This window comes from Convolutriloba macropyga, chromosome 7 (assembly GCF_964194025.1).
Source record: "Convolutriloba macropyga chromosome 7, txConMacr16.3, whole genome shotgun sequence".
Taxonomy (NCBI): Eukaryota; Metazoa; Xenacoelomorpha; order Acoela; family Convolutidae; genus Convolutriloba; species Convolutriloba macropyga.
The window spans coordinates 6,299,744-6,320,493 of NC_134474.1; the positions used below are offsets into that span (position 1 = coordinate 6,299,744).

General features: G+C 36.7%; 1 protein-coding gene and 1 non-coding gene across 2 annotated transcripts in view; one reads left to right on the plus strand and one right to left on the minus strand.

Annotated features, from left to right (window-relative positions):
• Window positions 1-2,124: 2,124 nt before the first annotated feature.
• LOC142343334 (U2 spliceosomal RNA) lies at window positions 2,125-2,316 on the minus strand. The gene has a single exon (XR_012759205.1). It is a non-coding gene; the product is annotated as a U2 spliceosomal RNA (small nuclear RNA).
• A 10,637-nt stretch (window positions 2,317-12,953) lies between these two features.
• The window catches only part of LOC142342065 (F-box only protein 4-like), a 35,386-nt gene continuing 27,589 nt past the window's right edge, over window positions 12,954-20,750 (plus strand). Inside the window, exon 1 of the mRNA XM_075393247.1 lies at window positions 12,954-13,614. Within this exon, the coding sequence (XP_075249362.1) occupies window positions 13,325-13,614 (290 nt within the window). The 5' untranslated portion in view covers window positions 12,954-13,324. The remainder of the gene's footprint in view (window positions 13,615-20,750) is intronic.

Here is a 20,750-nt window from a genome sequence, read left to right on the forward strand (position 1 = left end):
CTTACTGTACGTGCGGTACATATAGAGATTGTACCAAAACTAGACACTGATTGTTGTCTGAACGCAATTATGCGATTCACTGCACGAAGAGGCAAACCGGTCAAAATGATTAGCGATAACGGGACAAACTTCGTTGGAGCTGAAAAAGAACTGGCAGAGTATATAGCAGCATGGAACAGGTTGCGAATTGAAGAACATCTAATTCAACAAGGTATCAGATGGAAGTTCAACCCACCTGCAGCACCACACTTTGGAGGAGTGTGGGAAAGACTGGTTAGGAGTTGCAAGAAGGCAATGTACGCAGTGCTGGGCAATCGATCAGTCACGGAGGATGTTCTGTCAACCACGATGTGTATTGTTGAACAGACGCTGAATGCTAGACCGCTGACACAAGTCAGTTCTGATGCTACCGATTTAGAAGCTATTACTCCAAACCATTTCCTACTTGGCACCAAGAACCTTTGTTTACCGTATCTCTCAGGTGCAGAGCAATTTGTTGATCACAGAAAGTTCTTCCGAGAAACACAAGCTTACGCAGACCTCATCTGGGACAGATTGCGTAAAGAGTACTTGCCAACGTTGAACAGTCGTAAGAAATGGCAGACCATAACGGACAGAAGTCTTCAGCAGGGTGATCTTGTGTGGTTAGTGGAGGACAGTGACAAACGTGGATATCACGATCTGGGTCGAATAATCGAAACCTTTGAAGGTTCCGACGGAGTGATTCGATCAGCGAAAATCGAACAAAGGATGGATACTACAAGAGGCCCGTAGTGAAGCTCGCTCCAGTACTACCAAGTGACGATGATGTTTTCACGAAGGAAAACAGGGCCGGCGATGTTGGAGCTGAGATTAAGGAATAACAAGCTTGCGTAGTTGGGGAAATAGAAACAAAACACTTTCTGTTGTCTTAGTCATTTAATAGCTATAGTTATAGTTCTAGTCCTAGTTACAGTTTGTCACGTGAGAAAAAGGAGAAAAAGGGGGAAATAACAAAAGCAACACACAGAACTCAACGTAGTAGCCGCAGAAAACGGCTGAAAATATAACTCAGCAAAATATTGCAAAACAAATTGTCTTGAGCAGTAAATAACGTGTTACTGTGTCTTGAACTAGAAATATTCCTGAGCAGTAAATTGTTACTGTGTCTTGTATTCAAAATATTATTCTTGAGCAGTAAATTCTGTTACTGTGTCTTGCATCAACGAATTATTGGAGCTGAAATTCAACTGTTACAACCCCAACTTCTGGTATTCTCAACTTGTGAGTACAAATAGCAAAAGCCAACTTAAGTTTGAATTTAAATATTTTTGCACAAACAGGTCTTAGACATATATCTTTGTCTTCGATTTGTTTTTTCTATCGGATTGAACTGGTATACATAAAGAGATCCCGTATTGTGTGATCTGTAGCAATCCAGTTCGAATTGATAGTTGAAAAAACTAAGATTAGCCAATAATTACGAACATAATAGTTAATGCAACGGTAAGTACAGCAGAGCGGATATACAGTTACAAAAGCGAACTGCATAAACGAAGTATCCGGACAGATTTTGTAACCACTCAGAACGAACTGGGCGGTGTAAAACTTTCTTTGTGAAACACAAGGAGAGCAGCCGTTACAGCTCGACATGCAAGATATTGAGCTGACAAGAACAAAGAAACCAAAGATTGAATTCTTTCAGAATAAATAGGGATGCATCTGATAGTTGGAACAGCAGAAAAAACAGATTAAATCATGACATGATTTATAGAGGAGACAAGAGGGCATGGTCAATAGGACATAATGAATAAGAGGTGTGGCAGAAATATGCACTTTGATATGTTGTGTTTTGGTTGAAGTCTTTGATAAACTTAAAAGTTTTGATGGACTCCAGTTTTATGTTCTACAGTTACATTTCGGGCTATGAGAACTGCGTTAGATGAGATCCGTTTCATACAGAGTCTCGATTGTTGTTTGCTCAGTTATTTTATGAATGTTGCTGTCACAACAATCATCACTATAAATGTTCCTCACACAAATTGACCTCCCAACACTCATGTTCACAGAAAAAACAAATTTATGCCCATGTGCACTTGAGGACGTACAAACACGATATCATTGGCGTCCAAACTTAGTTTCACTCTTATTTGGACCGTACCCGGCGGTAGTGTAGGACCGAGACAATCCGTGGACCGACTGAAGCAAGCTTCTTTGTCGGATCCGAGGATCAAAAAGCAGTTTAATATTGGTGCCAGGCAATGCCCGACATGCCAGATATTAAGCTGACAAGAACAGATACTACACATGATCTTAGCCAAACGGCCGAGAAGCGATGATCAGTCAATTATCTTCTGATCTTCTGAGAAAGAGTATCTGAGAATTGTCAGTCAAATGCATGTCGCCTGACGTCCGAGCATTTTTTGCGTATTGATCATCCCTTCTGTCTCATCATAATTGGAAACATTACACAAAATTGTTACAACTATCTTGACAAATAGGTTTCAACAAAAGCTAACTTAACGTCCGCCAGCTACGATGTCATATTCGGATCCCTTGACTTTATTAAGCACTTTGTTTGATACCAATTTCTTGGTCTCAAATGTGGTGCCAAGTCCTGTGTGTTCTCTAAGTACCTTATCTGGTCAACTTGTTAGTGCTCAATTATAAGCGTAGGTCCGTTTTGTAGTTGGTCTTGTGCTCATTTCGGTCTATGTTGGTCTCTAACTCCTACCATTCAAATTGGTTGCAACCAATTCAAACTTACCATTCAAATTGGTTGCGCTTTCAAATTGCTAAGTGTAAAACGTGTATGAACGTGTACAAAACTTGAACTGTAGAGTGTCCCATAAAGTTGCAATAAGCGAACGTTCCAAAAACTCTGAGCGAACTGCTCAATTGCATGTTTTGGAGTTTTCGGTCATTTTTTAACGTTCTCGCACAGACTATAATTAAAATTTTTTGGATCTTTTCCGTTTGTGCCCCCAGTACGTTATGCTCCTCCAGTTACCCAGTTACAGAGCACGTGTCATTAAGTCATCATGTAAAAATATGGCACGTGCGACTGGGGGTGCAAATAATATGCACTCACTAAGCGGGGGGGGGGGCTCAAACGGAAAAGATCCAATTTCTCATTATCTGTTAACTTATCGTGAAATCCAGCTTTGATTGACGAAAGAATTATCTAAGAATAATAGTGTCATAATTTATGTTCACGAAGTCCAAAGGCCTCTTTTCTCATTAAAAAAGTTTCGCAAAAGTCAGTTTATTTTGTACCCTTCTTGTTTGAGAAGTCAAAAAGCTTTTAAGAGAGAAATAATTGCCAGTTTTGAGCATCAGCGCTTAATGTAAGGAGGTGAAATCTCTCTGAAGCTTTTCAAAAGGTGCAGCGCTAAAATAGAAGTTGATCACAAACACAATGTCAACTGATGTCGATGATTTGGCACGTGCCTGTTTCTGATACAAACATTTTTTGGATCTTTTCCGTTTGTGCCCCCCCCCCCCCCCAGCTTAGTGGGTGCATATTATTTGCATCCCCCCGACGCACTTGCAATAACTTTACATAATGATTTACTATGTAATGACACGTGCTCTGTAACTGGGGGGCGCATAACGTACTGGGGGGGGGGCACAAACGGAAAAGATCTCATTTTTTACACTTCGAGCTTTTACACTACGAATTTTTTCGGCGCTGCTCAAACTAGTGTGTATATGGTACCTGCAGAGGAAAGAAAAGCGAGAAATGACAAAAATATTCATTTCTGATACAGTTTTGATATCAATAACAAGAAATATGCCAAAATCACAGTTTAAACGATGTTATTTGTAGCGTTAAAACAAAAACAAAGAGCGAATTACCATGTCTGTCCATTGAAATAAACGATTGAAATTTGGCTAAAATAAACCACCCATCACACGTTGCATCTCAGCTAAGAATTGACTTTTTGTTTCAAACTCCACACAAGTGAAGTTATTCTAGAATATTCTTATTACCACTATATATTTTATACGTGTAACGCATTTTCGAAATTATCGATTAAATTTTAAAAAGCAAATTTTTTAGTGTTGAGGGAAGTAAGCGACGGTTTTACACGGTGAAATAAGAGTGACGTATTAAGATTAGGAGTAGAGTGATAATTATTAACACGTTGAAATAATAGGAATAGTTGAAAAACCAAGATTTTTGCTTAAGAAAATCAATTTTTAAAAGTATTTGTTTTTCAGGATCTTTTCCGTTTGTGCCCCGCTTAGTGGGCGCATATTATTTACGTCCCAAGCACGGCATATTTTTACAAAATAATTTACTATGTAATGGCACGTGCTCTGTAACTGGAGGCGCATAACGTACTGGGGGGCACAGACGGAAAAGATCCATTTTTCATTAAAGGTCTTGCGGTACCAAAGTATAGCTGCGGCTTTTTTCTTTCTAATGACATAAACGCATTAAAAAAACATGACTTTTAAAACTTATTAACATTTGAAGTGGTTAAAAAGACAATTCTCCTCCCAATTTTGTGGTTTTTCCTATATAAATGAAAAACTATTTTCTTTTTTACTCTAGGTCACGTTGTATCAGAATTTAGCCTAGGCTTTTATTCGTTCTCAACGATACAAAAAACTTTCGTTGAAAAACAACTACCATGGATTTATTAGCGATTGATTTATTCAGAAACTGATTTAATTTTCTGGATTTTCTCAAATAATTTTTAAAATATCAATATCTAATCATAGAATACGTATGATCGAAATTTAGCTCAGGTTTTACTCTGTCTATTGATATAAAGTGCAGTTATAAAATTTTTTTTAGCAAATTACAAGTGATGAACATTGACTTAATATTGGGAATTTTCCTTTATAAAATTTATGATTAATCTAGAGAAATTACTAGAAATGAACAATCAAGAAAAAAGCGGTAAAAATAGATTAGAAGATATATTATTACAAGAAGAACTCAATGGTAACTTGAAATTGTTTTGATTCATTCATAAAAATGTTAAATTTACGAAATCACAAACTTGACGAACAATCAACTTTAAGGATTGTTTGTATATCTAATCGAAATGATAAACAATAATAAATTTACAAGATTTGGATTTCCCATTACCTTTAAAAATGCCCGATATCAAAGGTCAAACATTTAAATTTAACAATGAGATATCTGATATTTTATTAGAAATGGGAAAACATACAAATACACCAATAGAATTAAAACGATTTGATATGTCTTCAAATAGATTTTAAATGAACGATATAGATGCATTTGTAACATACAAATGTGTGAAAGTAAAATCTAATATATCTGATTTCAAAAAAGGTTTCACTGTGGTTATAACTAAATAAAGTTTAACCGAACGAGATATAACAGTAGAAGAAGATAAATTGAGGCGAGTTTTAATTGAACTTAATCAGTTGCACACAACAAAGAGATTTTAGAAGTATTAGATCGAGAATGGACGACAATTTCAACGCAAAAGGCTCCAGAAAAAGATTTTAGTAGAGAAGATAATGTCCATGAGAGCGAGCAAGAAAAAAGAATTTCAATATTGTAATGAAGTTGCTAGTGATACCAGTAAAAATTGGCCAATTAAAACAAAAATTTGAAAATCGTGAGTTTTATTAAAACGTAAATAATAACCATTTAGATAGAGCAGTTTTATCAGAAGGGCAAAATGCAAAACGAATAGCAGTGTTTTGAGTAAAGCACCAATTTCAGTTGTCAGATGAATATCAATATAAATTGCATAACCTATTACAACGGCTCCTAATAATAGCAGTTATAACGAAACTTCCTTTACGAAAATGATTACCGAACAATCGTTTCAAAAGTCACAATGTAAGTGTGCAAAACCTAACTAGAAATTTTTAATTTGATCAAAAATTAAGGAGGGATGAATTGACTTATCGTTTTAGGGTCACAATTAAAACAGCAATTATAAAAAAATATAAGAACAAAAATTTTTTAAAATATCAATATCTAATCATAGAATACGTATGATCGAAATTTAGCTCAGGTTTTACTCTCTCTATTGATATAAAGTGCAGTTATAAAATTTTTTTTAGCAAATTACAAGTGATGAACATTGACTTAATATTGGGAATTTTCCTTTATAAAATTTATGATTAATCTAGAGAAATTACTAGAAATGAACAATCAAGAAAAAAGCGGTAAAAATAGATTAGAAGATATATTATTTCAAGAAGAACTCAATGGTAACTTGAAATTGTTTTGATTCATTCATAAAAATGTTAAATTTACGAAATCACAAACTTGACGAACAATCAACTTTAAGGATTGTTTGTATATCTAATCGAAATGATAAACAATAATAAATTTACAAGATTTGGATTTCCCATTACCTTTAAAAATGCCCGATTTCAAAGGTCAAACATTTATATTTAACAATGAGATATCTGATATTTTATTAGAAATGGGAAAACATACAAATACACCAATAGAATTAAAACGATTTGATATGTCTTCAAATAGATTTCAAATGAACGATATAGATGCATTTGTAACATACAAATGTATGAAAGTAAAATCTAATATATCTGATTTCAAAAAAGGTTTCACTGTGGTTATAACTAAATAAAGTTTAACCGAACGAGATATAACAGTAGAAGAAGATAATTTGAGGCGAGTTGTAACTGAACTTAATTAGTTGCACACAACAAAGAGATATTAGAAGTATTAGATCGAGAATGGACAACAATTTTAACGCAAAAGGCTCCAGAAAAAAATTTTAGTAGTGAAGATAATGTCCATGAGAGCGAGCAAGAAGAAGAATTTCAATATTGTAAGGAAGTTGCTAGCGATACCAGTAACAATTGGCCAACTAAAACAAAAATTTGAAAATAGTGAGTGTTATTAAAATGTAAATAATAACCATTTAGATAGAGCAGTTTTATCAGAAGGGCAAAATGCAAAACAATTAGCAGTGTTTTGAGTAAAGCACCAATTTTAGTTGTCAGATGAATATCAATATATATTGCATAACCTATTACAACGGCTCCTAATAATAGCAGTTATAACCAAACGTCCTTTACGAAAATGAATACCAAAAATTGGTTTCAAAAGTCAAAATGTAAGTGTGCAAAACCTAACTAGAAATTTTTAATTTGATCAAAAATTAATGAGGGATGAATTGACACATCGTTTTAGGTTCACCAATTAAAACGTAAATGGCAATCATTTAGATGATAAGTATACTCTTGGGTTGAGAGTAAAATACCTTGAATTTCAATAAGAAATTGATTAGATTTAAAACTTATTTTAACATAGCTGAGATAACAGAAATTGTTTTAAGATCAAAAGCGACAACAGCAAAACCAACACGAGTTGCATTAAAAAGAATAGTGTTACCTTGTTAAGTTAGAAGTGCGCTTGCAACAGCAATTATATGTGTATCACTGTCAAAACAGTTATTACTATAAAGGGAAAGAAAATTATGAAGCATTCACAGATATATATTCTAACTAAGGTGTTTAGTGATAAAATAAAAAACAATACAATAAGACGAGGAGTGATAATGAACTAGATGTTATTAAAAGACATAAAATGAGTATAAAGGCTTAGAGACGGTATAAGAAGTTTATAAAAAGTATGAGAACAAAAGTTAAAAACTATGCGAAATTTTTCACAGTGTGTGATATGGCGACAAAACAAAAAAAGTTAAATCTAAATGAAGGTAAACGAAAAAAAGTTAACTCTAACTGAAGGGAAAACAATGGTTCTCAAAAAGAAAGTAAGAAAAGAAAAAACAACTTAATAATGTGATCAGTAAAATGGCTTGAGCTATCCGATCAATTTATTTGGTAGGCAATAAAATACGTTCAAAGGCTCAAATAAATCTTCTTTGATCACTTGTTTTGTCGCATTTAGAATTTAGTGCAAATTTTTTTTCAAAGTTTGCCATCCTACTCAACTGACAGAAAAAACACACAAATTAGATAGGCAAAAAAGTTTGCTTTTTCGAACCAAATACGACCTTGTTCATAAACTACTTCTTGAAAGTAAATTATTTCCCGCAGAACTTCAAATAGCAAATAGCAAATTTCTTTAAATAGACTTTTCGATATTGTTCAACAAAAAACATTCAAGACAAAAAGAAACTCAAAATAATCGGAGACGTTAAAATTAAAATAAATTATCTTACATATGATTTTTCTCTCACAACAAAATGTTAATCAAAACGGAGTCGAAATTCAATTATAAGAAATTTTGTTCGTAAATGGAAAAAACCTCCAAGGGTTATAAGAAAACTTATGGTTATTCGAAATTAAATGTTTCAAGTTTGAAAACATTGGTTATACTAAATGCTACATACAATTAACTGTAACTAAAATCTTTGGGTAGGGGCTCTGACTCGTTATGTAGGCGAGAAGAGCTCCTTGAGAGAGATAAAATGGCTGCTACATAAAGTTTTTGATCATTTACGGAGCAGTTTGCAAAACATTTGGGACAAATTGAGAGTACTAAAAACTAAAGCAGTAAATGGATAACCATACAACAAGTGTAACTTTGTCCACACCTGCAACAAATGCGCCAAATTGCACAATGTTGAGGATTACGAAAACTACTCAGCTAAAATTGGTCAAATTTCAATTTATTGAACCGATATCAAAAGGCCATATTCGCTTAACTTGATTTTTACGTAAGTGCGTACTACAATTGAGGATCTTTTCTATGTATGATTTACTATAAAATACCACGTGCTATATAACTGGGGATGCAAAACTTACGAAGAGATTAAACGGAAAAGATCCATAATTGCGTATAATCAAGTATAAAAAAATACGGATGAAAAATTCAAAACACTTTGGTATTTTTGCAATTGGTAAATTCAACGACTACAGATCGTACCCCGGTTGAGGTCCCAGACCAAAAGTCCATATGTACGGACCGTCCCATACAAAGCATGTCTTTGTCCAGACCGCCCCATACGGAGTGTACCTATGTCCAGACTTTTCTGAGTTCAAAAATTTGTGTGCGTTCTTCGTGCGTTCCAAACACCCTATGTCCAGACTTTCGTGCGTTCAAAATTTTATATGACCAGATTTCATTTCGTTACAAACCAAAAACTCGCACAAAATTTGAACAATTAAGCGTTCATGCCCAGACTATCGTGCGTCCAAAAACACCTATGTCCAGACGTTCATGCGTTCGAAAATCGGATACTGCGGATTTTGCTAACTCTACATTGTTTTATTAATTCGTGAACAAGAATTTGAGGCGGACACTTGTTAGTGCTATAATATTACCAAGGGTCCATTGCAAATTTTTGCTCACGAATTAACAAAAAAATGTAACGTACGCCAAATCATCAGTACCTGACTTTTTCAGTTGAATCAGATCAGTTGCAGAAAATACTTGCATGTGAAGGCAAAATAACTCTTCTAAATTTTTGGACCTGCGGTCTAATGTTTTCTTAATGCGTGGTTTCAAAGCCAGTGACAAGCGTAAATTTAGGTAAAGTTTAAAAGTTTTTCTCTTCATAAAGACTCATCCACGCCCGCATTTTTGTTAGTGCAATGTAAATCAGCTTTCCAATATGCCAAATTCGATGACACGCTCCAATTTTGATACAGGTGCGCCAAATTGCATAGTTTTGAGGCCTACAAAATTTACTCAACTAAAATAGGCCAAACTGCAGTTTACGACACCAATATTAAACGGCCATGTATGCTCAACGTAACTTTCACGTAAGCGCGCATTATAAATGCGGAGTTTTTCTTTGTATGATTTACTATGTAATGCCACGTACTCTATAACTGGTGGTGCAAAACATATGGGGGATGTTAAACGGAAAAGATCCATAATTGCAGGTAATCAAGTATAAAAAAATACCGATGGAATATTCACAACACTGTCAGTAATTTTTGCATTTTAAAAATTCTACGACTGCAGATCGTAACCATGTTGATGTCCCAGACTGAAAGTTTATATGTTCAGATCGTCCCAGACAAACATGTCTATGTCCAGACCGCCTCGTACGGAACATAATACTGTCCAGACTTTTGTGCTTTCAAAAATATGTGTGCGTTCTCCGTGCGTTCAAAACTCCCTATGTCCAGACTTTCGTGCATTCTAAATCTGATATTACCAGACATTAGAGCGCTACAAACCAGAATTTGTGCGCAAAAATCTTGAAAATTTTTGCGTTCATGTTCAGACTATCGTGAGTTCAAAAATCACATAATTAGGCTTTTGAATAAGTTTTGTAATTATTTCTTTATTTGTCTTTGAAGCGTGACGGTCAACAAAGTCGAAAAACAAGCTATTTTTGAATACGATTCATGAAGAACAAAAGTTTTGATGAAAAATAACCAGATGTCTCAGACTTTAATGTTTTTTTAGCTAACTCCTACTTTAGCTTACTTTGCGTTCACGACTTTGAGGTTTTTCGAAATTAGAATCACAGAATTTGGGCTCGAGAAAAGTTGCAGAAAAAAATTACTTTATTCACAGAAATTCCCAAAAATGAGAGTGGACAAAAAGAGAAAACAAATTGCATCTGGTTTCCACACTATTGAGAAAAACTTATGGACAAATTTGTGGACCAGACAATCAATTGTTGCCAATCGGTAGACTTGTATTTTGCTCAGTGATTCCAAGGCCTTCTTCATTGACGGTTTTAAGGTTATCTGCAATTAAAAAGAGAAATTTTTTGGCTCGTGAGAAAAATTCTGACTCAAGTGAAAATGGAAGAAATGACAAAATATCGAATATTTAACCCTGCCTAATCAGGATTGCAGAAGTTTTAACACTCTTTCCTGACTGACAAATTGCTCAATAATGCACTCAACAAATCTTTCCTGTTATAAAAGAGGATATCGTTGTTATCATAAATATGATCAGGAATCGCTTTGAGCCAAATTTATGTTTTTTTAGAAAATGCAACTCAATTTTGGTTGTGATAGACTCGTGTCAAGTCCCAATGGTCACTGAGCCATGGCCATGACCAGCGAAGTAGGGCCACATGCGGTAAAACGAAAAAAATTAGAATTATTCTATATTGAGAGCAAACAATATTAGAATGTCCAACAATTTTCAAGCAATTAGTTTCGTTGCAAATTCCATAAGTTGATACGTCTATCTGTGTCAAAACTAAATCTATAGAATTCAATGAGTTTGCAAATTTCAATATCGTGCATTCAAATTGATTGCTTTTCCTATGCAGCGGAACTGTAGAAAATGTCATTGTATAGTTTTTCTACTCAATATTTCAATGAATACTAAATTTTAAACTCAAAGCTTAGAAAAGATAGTAGTTAACTTCATTAGTGGGCCTATTTTTCACATTTTCACCCTAGCATGTGTAATATATCTGAAATATGTGTGCCGAAATGATAAAATTTGCCTTTTTGTACAAGTTTTCTGTTCCTAAACAATTTGGATTTCATCAGAGTGCAAAACTGAATGTGGGAAACAGCAATGCGCTTAAGCAACAAGACATGAAATTGTTATGAAATGATAAAAATTGACTGTAAACTAAAAATTGACCTAATTGACGACCATTAGTGGTCAGTGCAGACCCCTAATGACCAATTTGTGCAAGTTGATTCTGTGGAAAACACTTATGTTCGCTAAATTGGCTTGGAATAATTTTTTTTGAGGGGATTAAATCAGTATTGTCCACAAACGTGTTTTGGTGAACACACGGACGGATTATTGGAAGTTTTTTTTGATATAAATTAATCTCAATTAAGGTGGAAGGGATATTTGTGTATTTAATCATGGATTAAACATATAAGTGAATTAGAAAAAACTGGAATTAAAGAACGTAAAATTGCTTCTTCGTGCTTTTTAAAATTCACTGACGAAATTCTGTCTGCGTAGGCCATTTTGCATTATCAGTCTTGTCCAGGAAATGGCTCTTAAAGCCCTTTTTGGAAAACATGGCCGTATTAGTTAGTGTAAGTGCAGCTCACGTTTCCGTAAGTGAAATCTACTGGTCTAAAATACGGGAAAATTTGAACTAAATTAAGGGATTTGTTTTGACCAGTAATGACCTGTGAACGACTTTCAAGCTCAATATTTTTGATTGCAAAATCTACTGATATTGATAATGTGTTCTAACTAAAAAATGCGCACATGTCCTGTCTTTCGTTTCCTGTCTTACGTTTTCATATGCTGTGGAAAAACTGAGAATTTGTCCCGCGTATCAACAAACCTCAAAAATGTGCTAATTGTGCCGTTATCACTTCTACGAGCCTACAATTTTTTCCCGTACTTTAAAAAGATTGTCCATTTTTACCTATTTAAAAACTCGTTCTATTCATACGCATTTTTGCTGACAAAATTTTGTTCAACGTGGAGCTTTTAACGTGTTCTCATTTCCGTTGCTGTTCTATATTGGTATATACTACAGCATATTATACTATACAATACCATACCACACCATGGTGGCAGCCGTATTGGCCGACAGGGCGTTTAGCCGACAACCAAATTATAAGAAATTTGGCCGAAAAATAACGCAAAATGCGCTACTAGATTAATTCTAATGCTCTGATTGGCCAATTTAAAACGGTATATCGTAAGCGGGAAAATAAACGGCACAGTTTTTATCAACTAGACCCATAATGATAAAACTGTCGGCTATATTTCTCATATACTTGTCGGCTAAACGCCCTCTCGGCCAATTTTCCTGGTGGCCCCATAACATACCATATCTTACCACACAATACCATAGCAGAATCTAGGTATTTTAACGGAATGGGCGCTTAGCAGACTGAGAAAAATGAGAATTTAACCTTGTATAGACTTTAGTTACACTGTTTTTTTTAGTGTTTTTTGCGAAAAATGCTAAAAAATTGCATTTTTGTACATTGTATTTAAAACCGCCCAATGATAGAGCGAGAATTATTCGGCTCTATTTCGGTCTCTTTTTAAATCTGCTGGATACCCATTCGGCTAGATGGGCAATCTGCACTATACCATAAGGTATGTATATACCATTTAAATATGGCAACAACAAGCAACGTCTAATATATATTCACTTCAAATAAGTTAGAACTGCAAATACAAATATGCTACAATGATTCATATTCATTGACGGTTTTACGTTCGTTCACCTTTTAAACACTTTTTAAACTGGGAACATACAAAAAAGGTTATACCTACTTCGGTATAAGATTAACCTGAACAAAAAATTTGATTAAAAATTACTTCCTTCCCTTTTTCATTTTTTCATTTGCACGGTATAGTCTTGATTTTGTTATCATAGCCCAGGATTTTGAAGTATTCGAAAGTTTGCGATTTATTTTAAATTGTACAATATTTAAACCATTTTTTTTTAATTTCTTTTTATTTTTTCGTTAACGGAATTGATAATCACCAAAAACGATGGCAGAATCGATTGAACTTGAAGACAGACTCAAAATAGAACCAACAACCACCCAACCCAGAGGAGACGAAATCATGGGTTTTTACTGCCCCATAAACGTGCTGGAATATATTTTCTCATTTTTGGATCCGAAGCAGCTATGCATATGTGCCCAGGTGAACTGGTACTGGAATGAAATTTCCAATCAAGATTACTTCTGGGCTCATGTTCTGGCTCGGGAGAAGAAAACTTGGACTCGATTGACCAATCAGACCAGCCCAAGCAAGAAATCGGGAAAACGGGACAAGATGTGAGCATTTTTTAAACTTTACAACTTGTATCAATTTACTGGGTGACAAAGAACCCGCCACGTTATCCCGGGTCGAATGTCCTCCCTAAAATCCTCCCATTTTGATGTAAGAGTGGGGGGGGTAATTTGTCTATGGGGGGTAAATTGATGTATGAGTGTGGGGGTAATTTGTTCAGAGGGGGTAAAATGATGTAAGAGTTGGGCTGCAATGGGAGGACTTTTGAGGAATTAGCCCCCCTGACTGAAATTGCCATCTAAGAGTGGGCTGCAATGGGCTGCAATGGGAGGACTTTTCAGGAATTACCCCCCTGACTGAAATTGCCATGTAAAAGTGGGCTGCAATGGGCTGCAATGGGAGGAATTTTCAGGAATTACCCCCTGACTGAAATTGCCATGTAAAAGTGGGCTGCAATGGGCTGCAATAGGAGGACTTTTCAGGAATTACCCCCCTCACTGAAATTGCCATGTAAGAGTGGGCTGCAATGGGTTGCAATGGGAGGACTTTTTAAGAATTACCCCCTGACTGAAATTGCCCATGAAAGAGTGGGCTGCCATGGGCTGCAATGGGAGGACTTTTCAGGAACTACCCCCCCTGACTGAAATTGCCATGTAAGAGTGGGCTGCAATGGGCGGCAATGGGAAGGCTTTTCAGGAATTACCCCAACCATGACTGAAATTGCACTGTAAAAGTGGGCTGCAATGGGCTGCAATGGGAGGAGTTTTCAGGAATTACCCCTCTCCCCCTGATTGAAACTCAGAGGGGGTAAAATGATGTAAGAGTTGGGCTGCCAGGGGGATAAAATGGTGTAAGAGTGAGGGGGTAATTTGTCCAGAGAGGGGTAAAATGAGCTAAGAATTGAGCTGCCAAGGGGGGTAAAATGGTGTACGAGTGAGGGGGTAATTTGTTCAGAGGGGGTTAAATGATGTAATAGTTGGACTGCCAAGGTGGATAAAATCGTGTAAGAGTGAGGGGGTATTTTGTTCAGAGAGGATAAAATGATGTGAGAGTTGGTCTGCCAAGGGGGGTAAATTGGTGTAAGAGTGAGGGGGTAATTTGTCCAGAGAGGGTAAAATGATGTAAGAGTTGGGCTTCCAAGGGGGGGTAAAATGTTGTAAGAGTGAGGGGGGTAATTTGTTCAGAGGGGGCTAAAATGATGTAATAGTTGGACTGCCAAGGGGTGTAAAATGGTGTAAGAGTGAGGGGGTAATTTGTTCTGAGGGGGTAAAACGATGTAAGAGTGAGGGGGTAATTTGTTGAGATGGGGCTATTCTAACAAGTATTATTCATATAAAGACCGTCAAGAGTTGGACAAGCTTTGATGGTCTGGAAGATAAGGCGACGCAGCTGAGGGTACAGAGGTTGTGGGTTCAAGACTGGCAGTCTTCAGGTATGGGGGCTAAAACAATGTAAGATTGAGGGTGTAAAATGGAGTAAGAGTGAGGGGGTAATTTGTCCAGAGAGGGGTAAAATGAGCTAAGAGTTGAGCTGCCAAGGGGGGTAAAATGATGTACGAGTGAGGGGGTTTTTTGTTCAGAGGGGGTAAAATGATGTAAGAGTCGGGCTGCCAAGAGGGGTAAAATGGTGTAAGAGTAAGGGGGTAATTTTTCCAGAGGGGGTAAAATGATGTAAGAGTTGGACTGCCAAGGGGGGTAAATTAGTGTAAGAGTGAGGGGGTAATTTGTTCAGAGGGGGTTTAATGATGTAAGAGTTGGGCTGGCAAGGGGTGTAAATTGGTGTAAGAGTGAGGGGGTAATTTGTCCAGAGAGGGTAAAATGATGTAAGAGTTGGGCTGCCAAGGGAGGTAAAATGTTGTAAGAGTGAGGGGTAATTTGTTCGGGGGGGGGGGGGGGGGGTTAAATGATGTAATAGTTGGACTGCCAAGGTGGATAAAATCGTGTAAGAGTGAGGGGGTATTTTGTTCAGAGGGGATAAAATGATGTGAGAGTTGGTCTGCCAAGGGGGGTAAATTGGTGTAAGAGTGAGGGGGTAATTTGTCCAGAGAGGGTTAAATGATGTAAGAGTTGGGCTGCCAAGGGGGGTAAAATATTGTAGGAGTGAGGGGGGTAATTTGTTCAGAGGGGGTTAAATGATGTAATAGTTGGACTGCCAAGGGGTGTAAAATGGTGTAAGAGTGAGGGGGTAATTTGTTCTGAGGGGGTAAAACGATGTAAGAGTGAGGGGGTAATTTGTTGAGATGGGGCTATTCTAACAAGTATTATTCATATATAGACCGTCAAGAGTTGGACAAGCTTTGATGGTCTGGAAGATAAGGCGACGCAGCTGAGGGTACAGAGGTTGTGGGTTCAAGACTGGCAGTCTTCAGGTATGGGGGCTAAAACAATGTAAGATTGAGGGGGTAAAATGGTGTAAGAGTTGGGCTGCCAGGTGAGGAGGGGGGGGGGGGGGTAAAATGATGTAAAAGTTGGGCTGCCAGGGGGGGGGGTTAAAATGATGTAAGAGTGGGGCTGCAATGGAAGGATTTTTTAGGAAAATGCAGCTCAAAACTCTTACATCTTTTTGGGCTGCGTTGGGCTTCCAAGGGGGGTAAAATGGTGTAAGAGTGAGGGGGGTAAAAGACAAATTACCCCGAACTCTTACGTCGTTTTACCCCCCTTGGCAGATCAAAAAAGATGTAAGAGTGGGGGCTTATTTTGTATTTTACCCCCTCACTCTTACACCATTTTACCCCCCTTGGCAGACCAAAAAAGCTGTAAGAGTGGGGGGTTAATTTGTCTTTTACCCCCTCACTCTTACACCATTTTACCCCCCTTGGAAGCCCAATGCAGCCCAAAAAGATGTAAAAGTTTTGAGCTGCATTTTTATAAAAAAATCCTCCCATTGCAGTCCCACTCTTACTTCATTTTGGGCGGAAAAATTCAACCCGGGATTCTTATTTTTCATCTGTTATATGCTGCAGTACTAAAGTTTTTTTAAAAGAACGAGACATGCTATTTTTTGAAGATAAAAAAACATCAAATAAAAAAACACTTTGAGCTCCAAATGTTTAATTGTTAAAGCGCCATTTTAATTCTTTATGGCCTAGTAAATTCGAAAGGTGTTTCTTGAATTAACAATCAACTTGGTTGCTATGTTTATCAAAACAGAAGACCAACTGTTTAGTGAATCCATTTTCAACAGTCCAATTCATATTTCCACATATGAAAAGTATGTTTCTATTCCCCCCACTTTGGTCAGGTAAGAATAAAAACTCGTGATTGAAGATGTCAATGATATTCCCAATTAGATGTGTTTAAATAATTTCACCTTACTCTGGTGAGTATACAGTCCTCTATAGGCATCCGTGACTCTCATGGCGCGCGGGCAATCAATATTACCCCAGATCCACTGTTACTTCCATTGCTAATGACACGAAAACAAAACCTTGCTGAGAACTTTTTCCCTCATGCACCCCAAACTTTCTATCCTTAGCTGCTTCCATTGCGTAACTTGATTTCTCAGTTGCACTTTGATAAAGTTTGGTTGCAGAGATGAAGTCACCGTTACAGCAAGACAAGCAGAACAGACTGACGTCCATGGTGGCAGAAAGATGGTTCCAGGTCAGGAATCACTTTCAGCGATGACGTTTTGTTTTTTATCACTGGGGAAACGTTTGATGTTGAGCAAGCTTTTGCGACCCAGTCTCGAGTTCTGTAGTTTCCTGCAATAGCGTCTCCCGTTCCGTGAACTACGACAGCGTCACCGAGTACATCAAGGGCGCCTAATGCGCAATAAGTGCATTTTTTCTCAAAGTCGTAAGTTTGAATATCAAGTCTGTATTTTACACTCATCCAAAATTCTTTACGATTTGATGCAGAACTGGAGCAGGTAGGGGTGCTGCAGCTAGCCATACGCCTGTTTGTTGTAGAGACAGTGACGCAAGTCTAGCGTTTTTCCTCACTGAAATTATATATTCCTGCAGGTCCCTAATTTTTAGGGGATCTAAGGTTGCTTGAATTTTCATTTGTGTTAATAATGACAACCCAGAAGAATCAAACCTCTCATATAAAGCTACAAATGTAGGTTCATCTTTGAGAATGGCCTGTGATGCTTATGTTCAAATCATTTGGCGCTAGAAAGGATCCCATGTAAGCAACTTCTTTTTGATTTTGAGGTTGTCTGACCCATAGACCTGATAAACTAATTAGGAAGCTTGCCTGCTGCGAAGCTTGGTCGGAAATAAAATTTACGAGAAATTGATCCAATTTCTGTCCTTGGCAGTTGTCAAAAAATTTTATGACCAATTCACGTTGTGGATTGTCTGGTTAGCACATTTTCAAGTACTCTTGTTGTTTTTTGAAGCCTTTTTCTCAAACACGAGGCAATGTGTTTGGCGGTACTTAATAGATTATTTAAAAATATGTCATAGTTTTATCCAAAAATCTGTTTTCCGCTGAGATTTCTATTGTGTCTAGATTGAACTTCAAATTATAGGCCTACAATTCCAGTACCTTGGAATATTCGTCTTGGAATAAAGGGCTAGTGATCTTTGATTTATACACAAGTGCTTGTAGTGAAATATTTTCTTGAAATTAGCTGGAAAAATCTTTTTCAAGTAAACTTTGCAAAACGAAACCAATGAAATTTTGCTTTAGTTTCAGTTGTTTTTGGTTTTTAATGACAGCTGTCATCCTTCAGCTCAAGAACCTTGAACAGATTTAAAAAAAACGAAGCGGCTTTGCCAGTTTTAGCAGAGATCACAAATATTGGTGTCTTTTAAAAATAATGTCAAATCCTCTGCGATATATCAAAGTCCCACGGCCCGTTGCAATGGTTTCATAAATATTTTCGAAATTGCGACAAACTGAGTGCTTTTATGTATAACTCTGACGATTTGGGAGCCATGATTCCTAACATTTTTTCACTTTCCCATAAATTTTTTCTTCATATGCTGCAAAGTTTTATGCAGCACACATGATGCTTTGGCAAAACTTGCACACTTGTCGACAAGTAATTGATACATAAAAACCGAGTGACCAACATGATCCAAAATAATAGCTATGCGTAAAAAATTCCCCCGAAAAAGTTCTTCTTTTTTAAAAAAAATCTAAAAATATGATAGTAGTATATAATACCTACGTAAAGAAAGGGGGGTTATCATTCGACTCTTAACCATAGGATAATAGGTAGTGGCGGTTAAGTGGGAATAGGATAGGTGGGATAAAATCTTTCCGCCTGCTGTTTATTGCCGTTTGGATTGTTCTATTCCGCCGTTCTTGCTAGTTCTTTCTGGTCGTTTGAATTTAACGCTACATGTAAAAAGTAGTCTTATTACCCTAATAGAGGGGAGGGGCTTATTATGTGATATTCAGACGTGTGATTAAGTGGCTTTGGTCAGTTGTTAGCAAAAATTGATCATTATTGGGAGAATGTGTGCATAGATCAAATGGCAACTATAGCAACGCTTGATTTGAAAAGTATTCACGAAACTTACAAGGAAATCGAAAAAGAATATTCACAATACGGTAAACGATTTTTATACTTTTTAGCCACTTGTCTGCATTTGGATCCGGATCTTGATTGGGATATTGCGTTGAAGTTGCGGCCGTACGGAGGTTTGATTGGTATTGATAATTCTTCGTTAGACAAATATTTCAAAAATTTAAAAATTTTGAGATTACATGCCATACTCCACGACGCTTCCGGTTTTGTTTATGAATATAGTGAAAAGGGTCCAGGCTATTCTTACGTTTTACCTTGTTCAGTGACAAATGAGTACCTTGGTCATGTGACTGGAATTGCTTTTTGTTTATACGTAAAATCTTTCAAAAATATTTTATTCAATTTGCTGGAATGTTGAAATCCGGAGCGGTTGTTCTTGATTTTGAAGGCTTTCGAAGTAAAAAATCTGGATTTATGATAAAGGAACTTGCGGTATCTACCGAAAATTACAACGATATAATTTCGTCTTTACCTCCAAAATCATTTAACATACTTTGTTCGAGTGAGCAAAGATCTTTCCTGTGGGTATCTAAATTCCTTCATGGTCTCTCGTGGGAGACAGGAGAGTACCCTTATCATTATTTGCAACAGATGTTTCAAAGTATAGTTCTTCGATTTCCCTTTCCTGATTTTTACGCAAAAGGATTAGAAAAAACGGAAACTTTACGACAGCTGTTACAGAGGAACGTTATCAACTTGGAAACTTTGTTCTGCCCAAAAATTGAACACTTGAAGTTATATCGGGAGACGCCTGTTTGTAAATTACATGCATTGAGTTGCCCAAAACGACAGAGAAGCAAGCATTGTGCCAATAAGAAGGCAAAACTCTTTTACCAGTGGCTGACGAATGAATAGTCGGTTAGAGAAACCAGCTCCGTCTCTACTACAATTGAATTTGTCTCCAAATTTGACAGTTTACAGTTGCATAACGACTGAAAATCAGTTAATGGTTACTCTTATCAGGGAAGAAAAAATTGACACAAGAGGCCAAACAGTTTTGAGAAAACAGCAGATTGTGTGTGCTGGTGCTGAAATAGAAGCTTTCAAAAAGTATCTTTCTCTACTGGAGTACTCTCAATTGTACCATGTCTTTACAAGAGAAAATGAAAAGGTTGAAACTAACCCCTTTACCTACGCCCAAGCGTGCGGTACCAGTTCTGATGTCTCTGGACGATGAGACTCTTCCCGATGACATCAAGCAGCTGATTAAAGAGAACAATGTAGAGTCAATTGTTTTTAGAGATAAACAAGATTCGATGAATGCAAACTATACAATTACTTACAAACATGGAGACGGAGACTCTGGATATGTTTCTTATGAATTTTTTATAGTTAAATAGTTATTTAAAAATTCTTGGAAGGCAATTCAATTTTTTGAACAATTTTATTTCACAATGAGTCAAGCCGAAGATCAATTAGATTCGGGTGGAGGCATAACTGACTTGGTTTTTGACGCCGAGCACCACGAAAGGCGATCTTGGAGGTTTTGCATTTCGAGATTGCCTCGATCAGAGGTTGTATACTTTACACAAATCATTATAATAATTTTTCTTATAACTGTATCTCTCACCAAGTTGGTTTTTTTCAGTCTTGACTGTGAAGAATCCACATTTTGGTTTTCACTTCTCTCTTGTACAGTTGGATACGCTCTTCCAAATCCAAAGTTATGAATAAAATTATTTCTACCCATGACCGG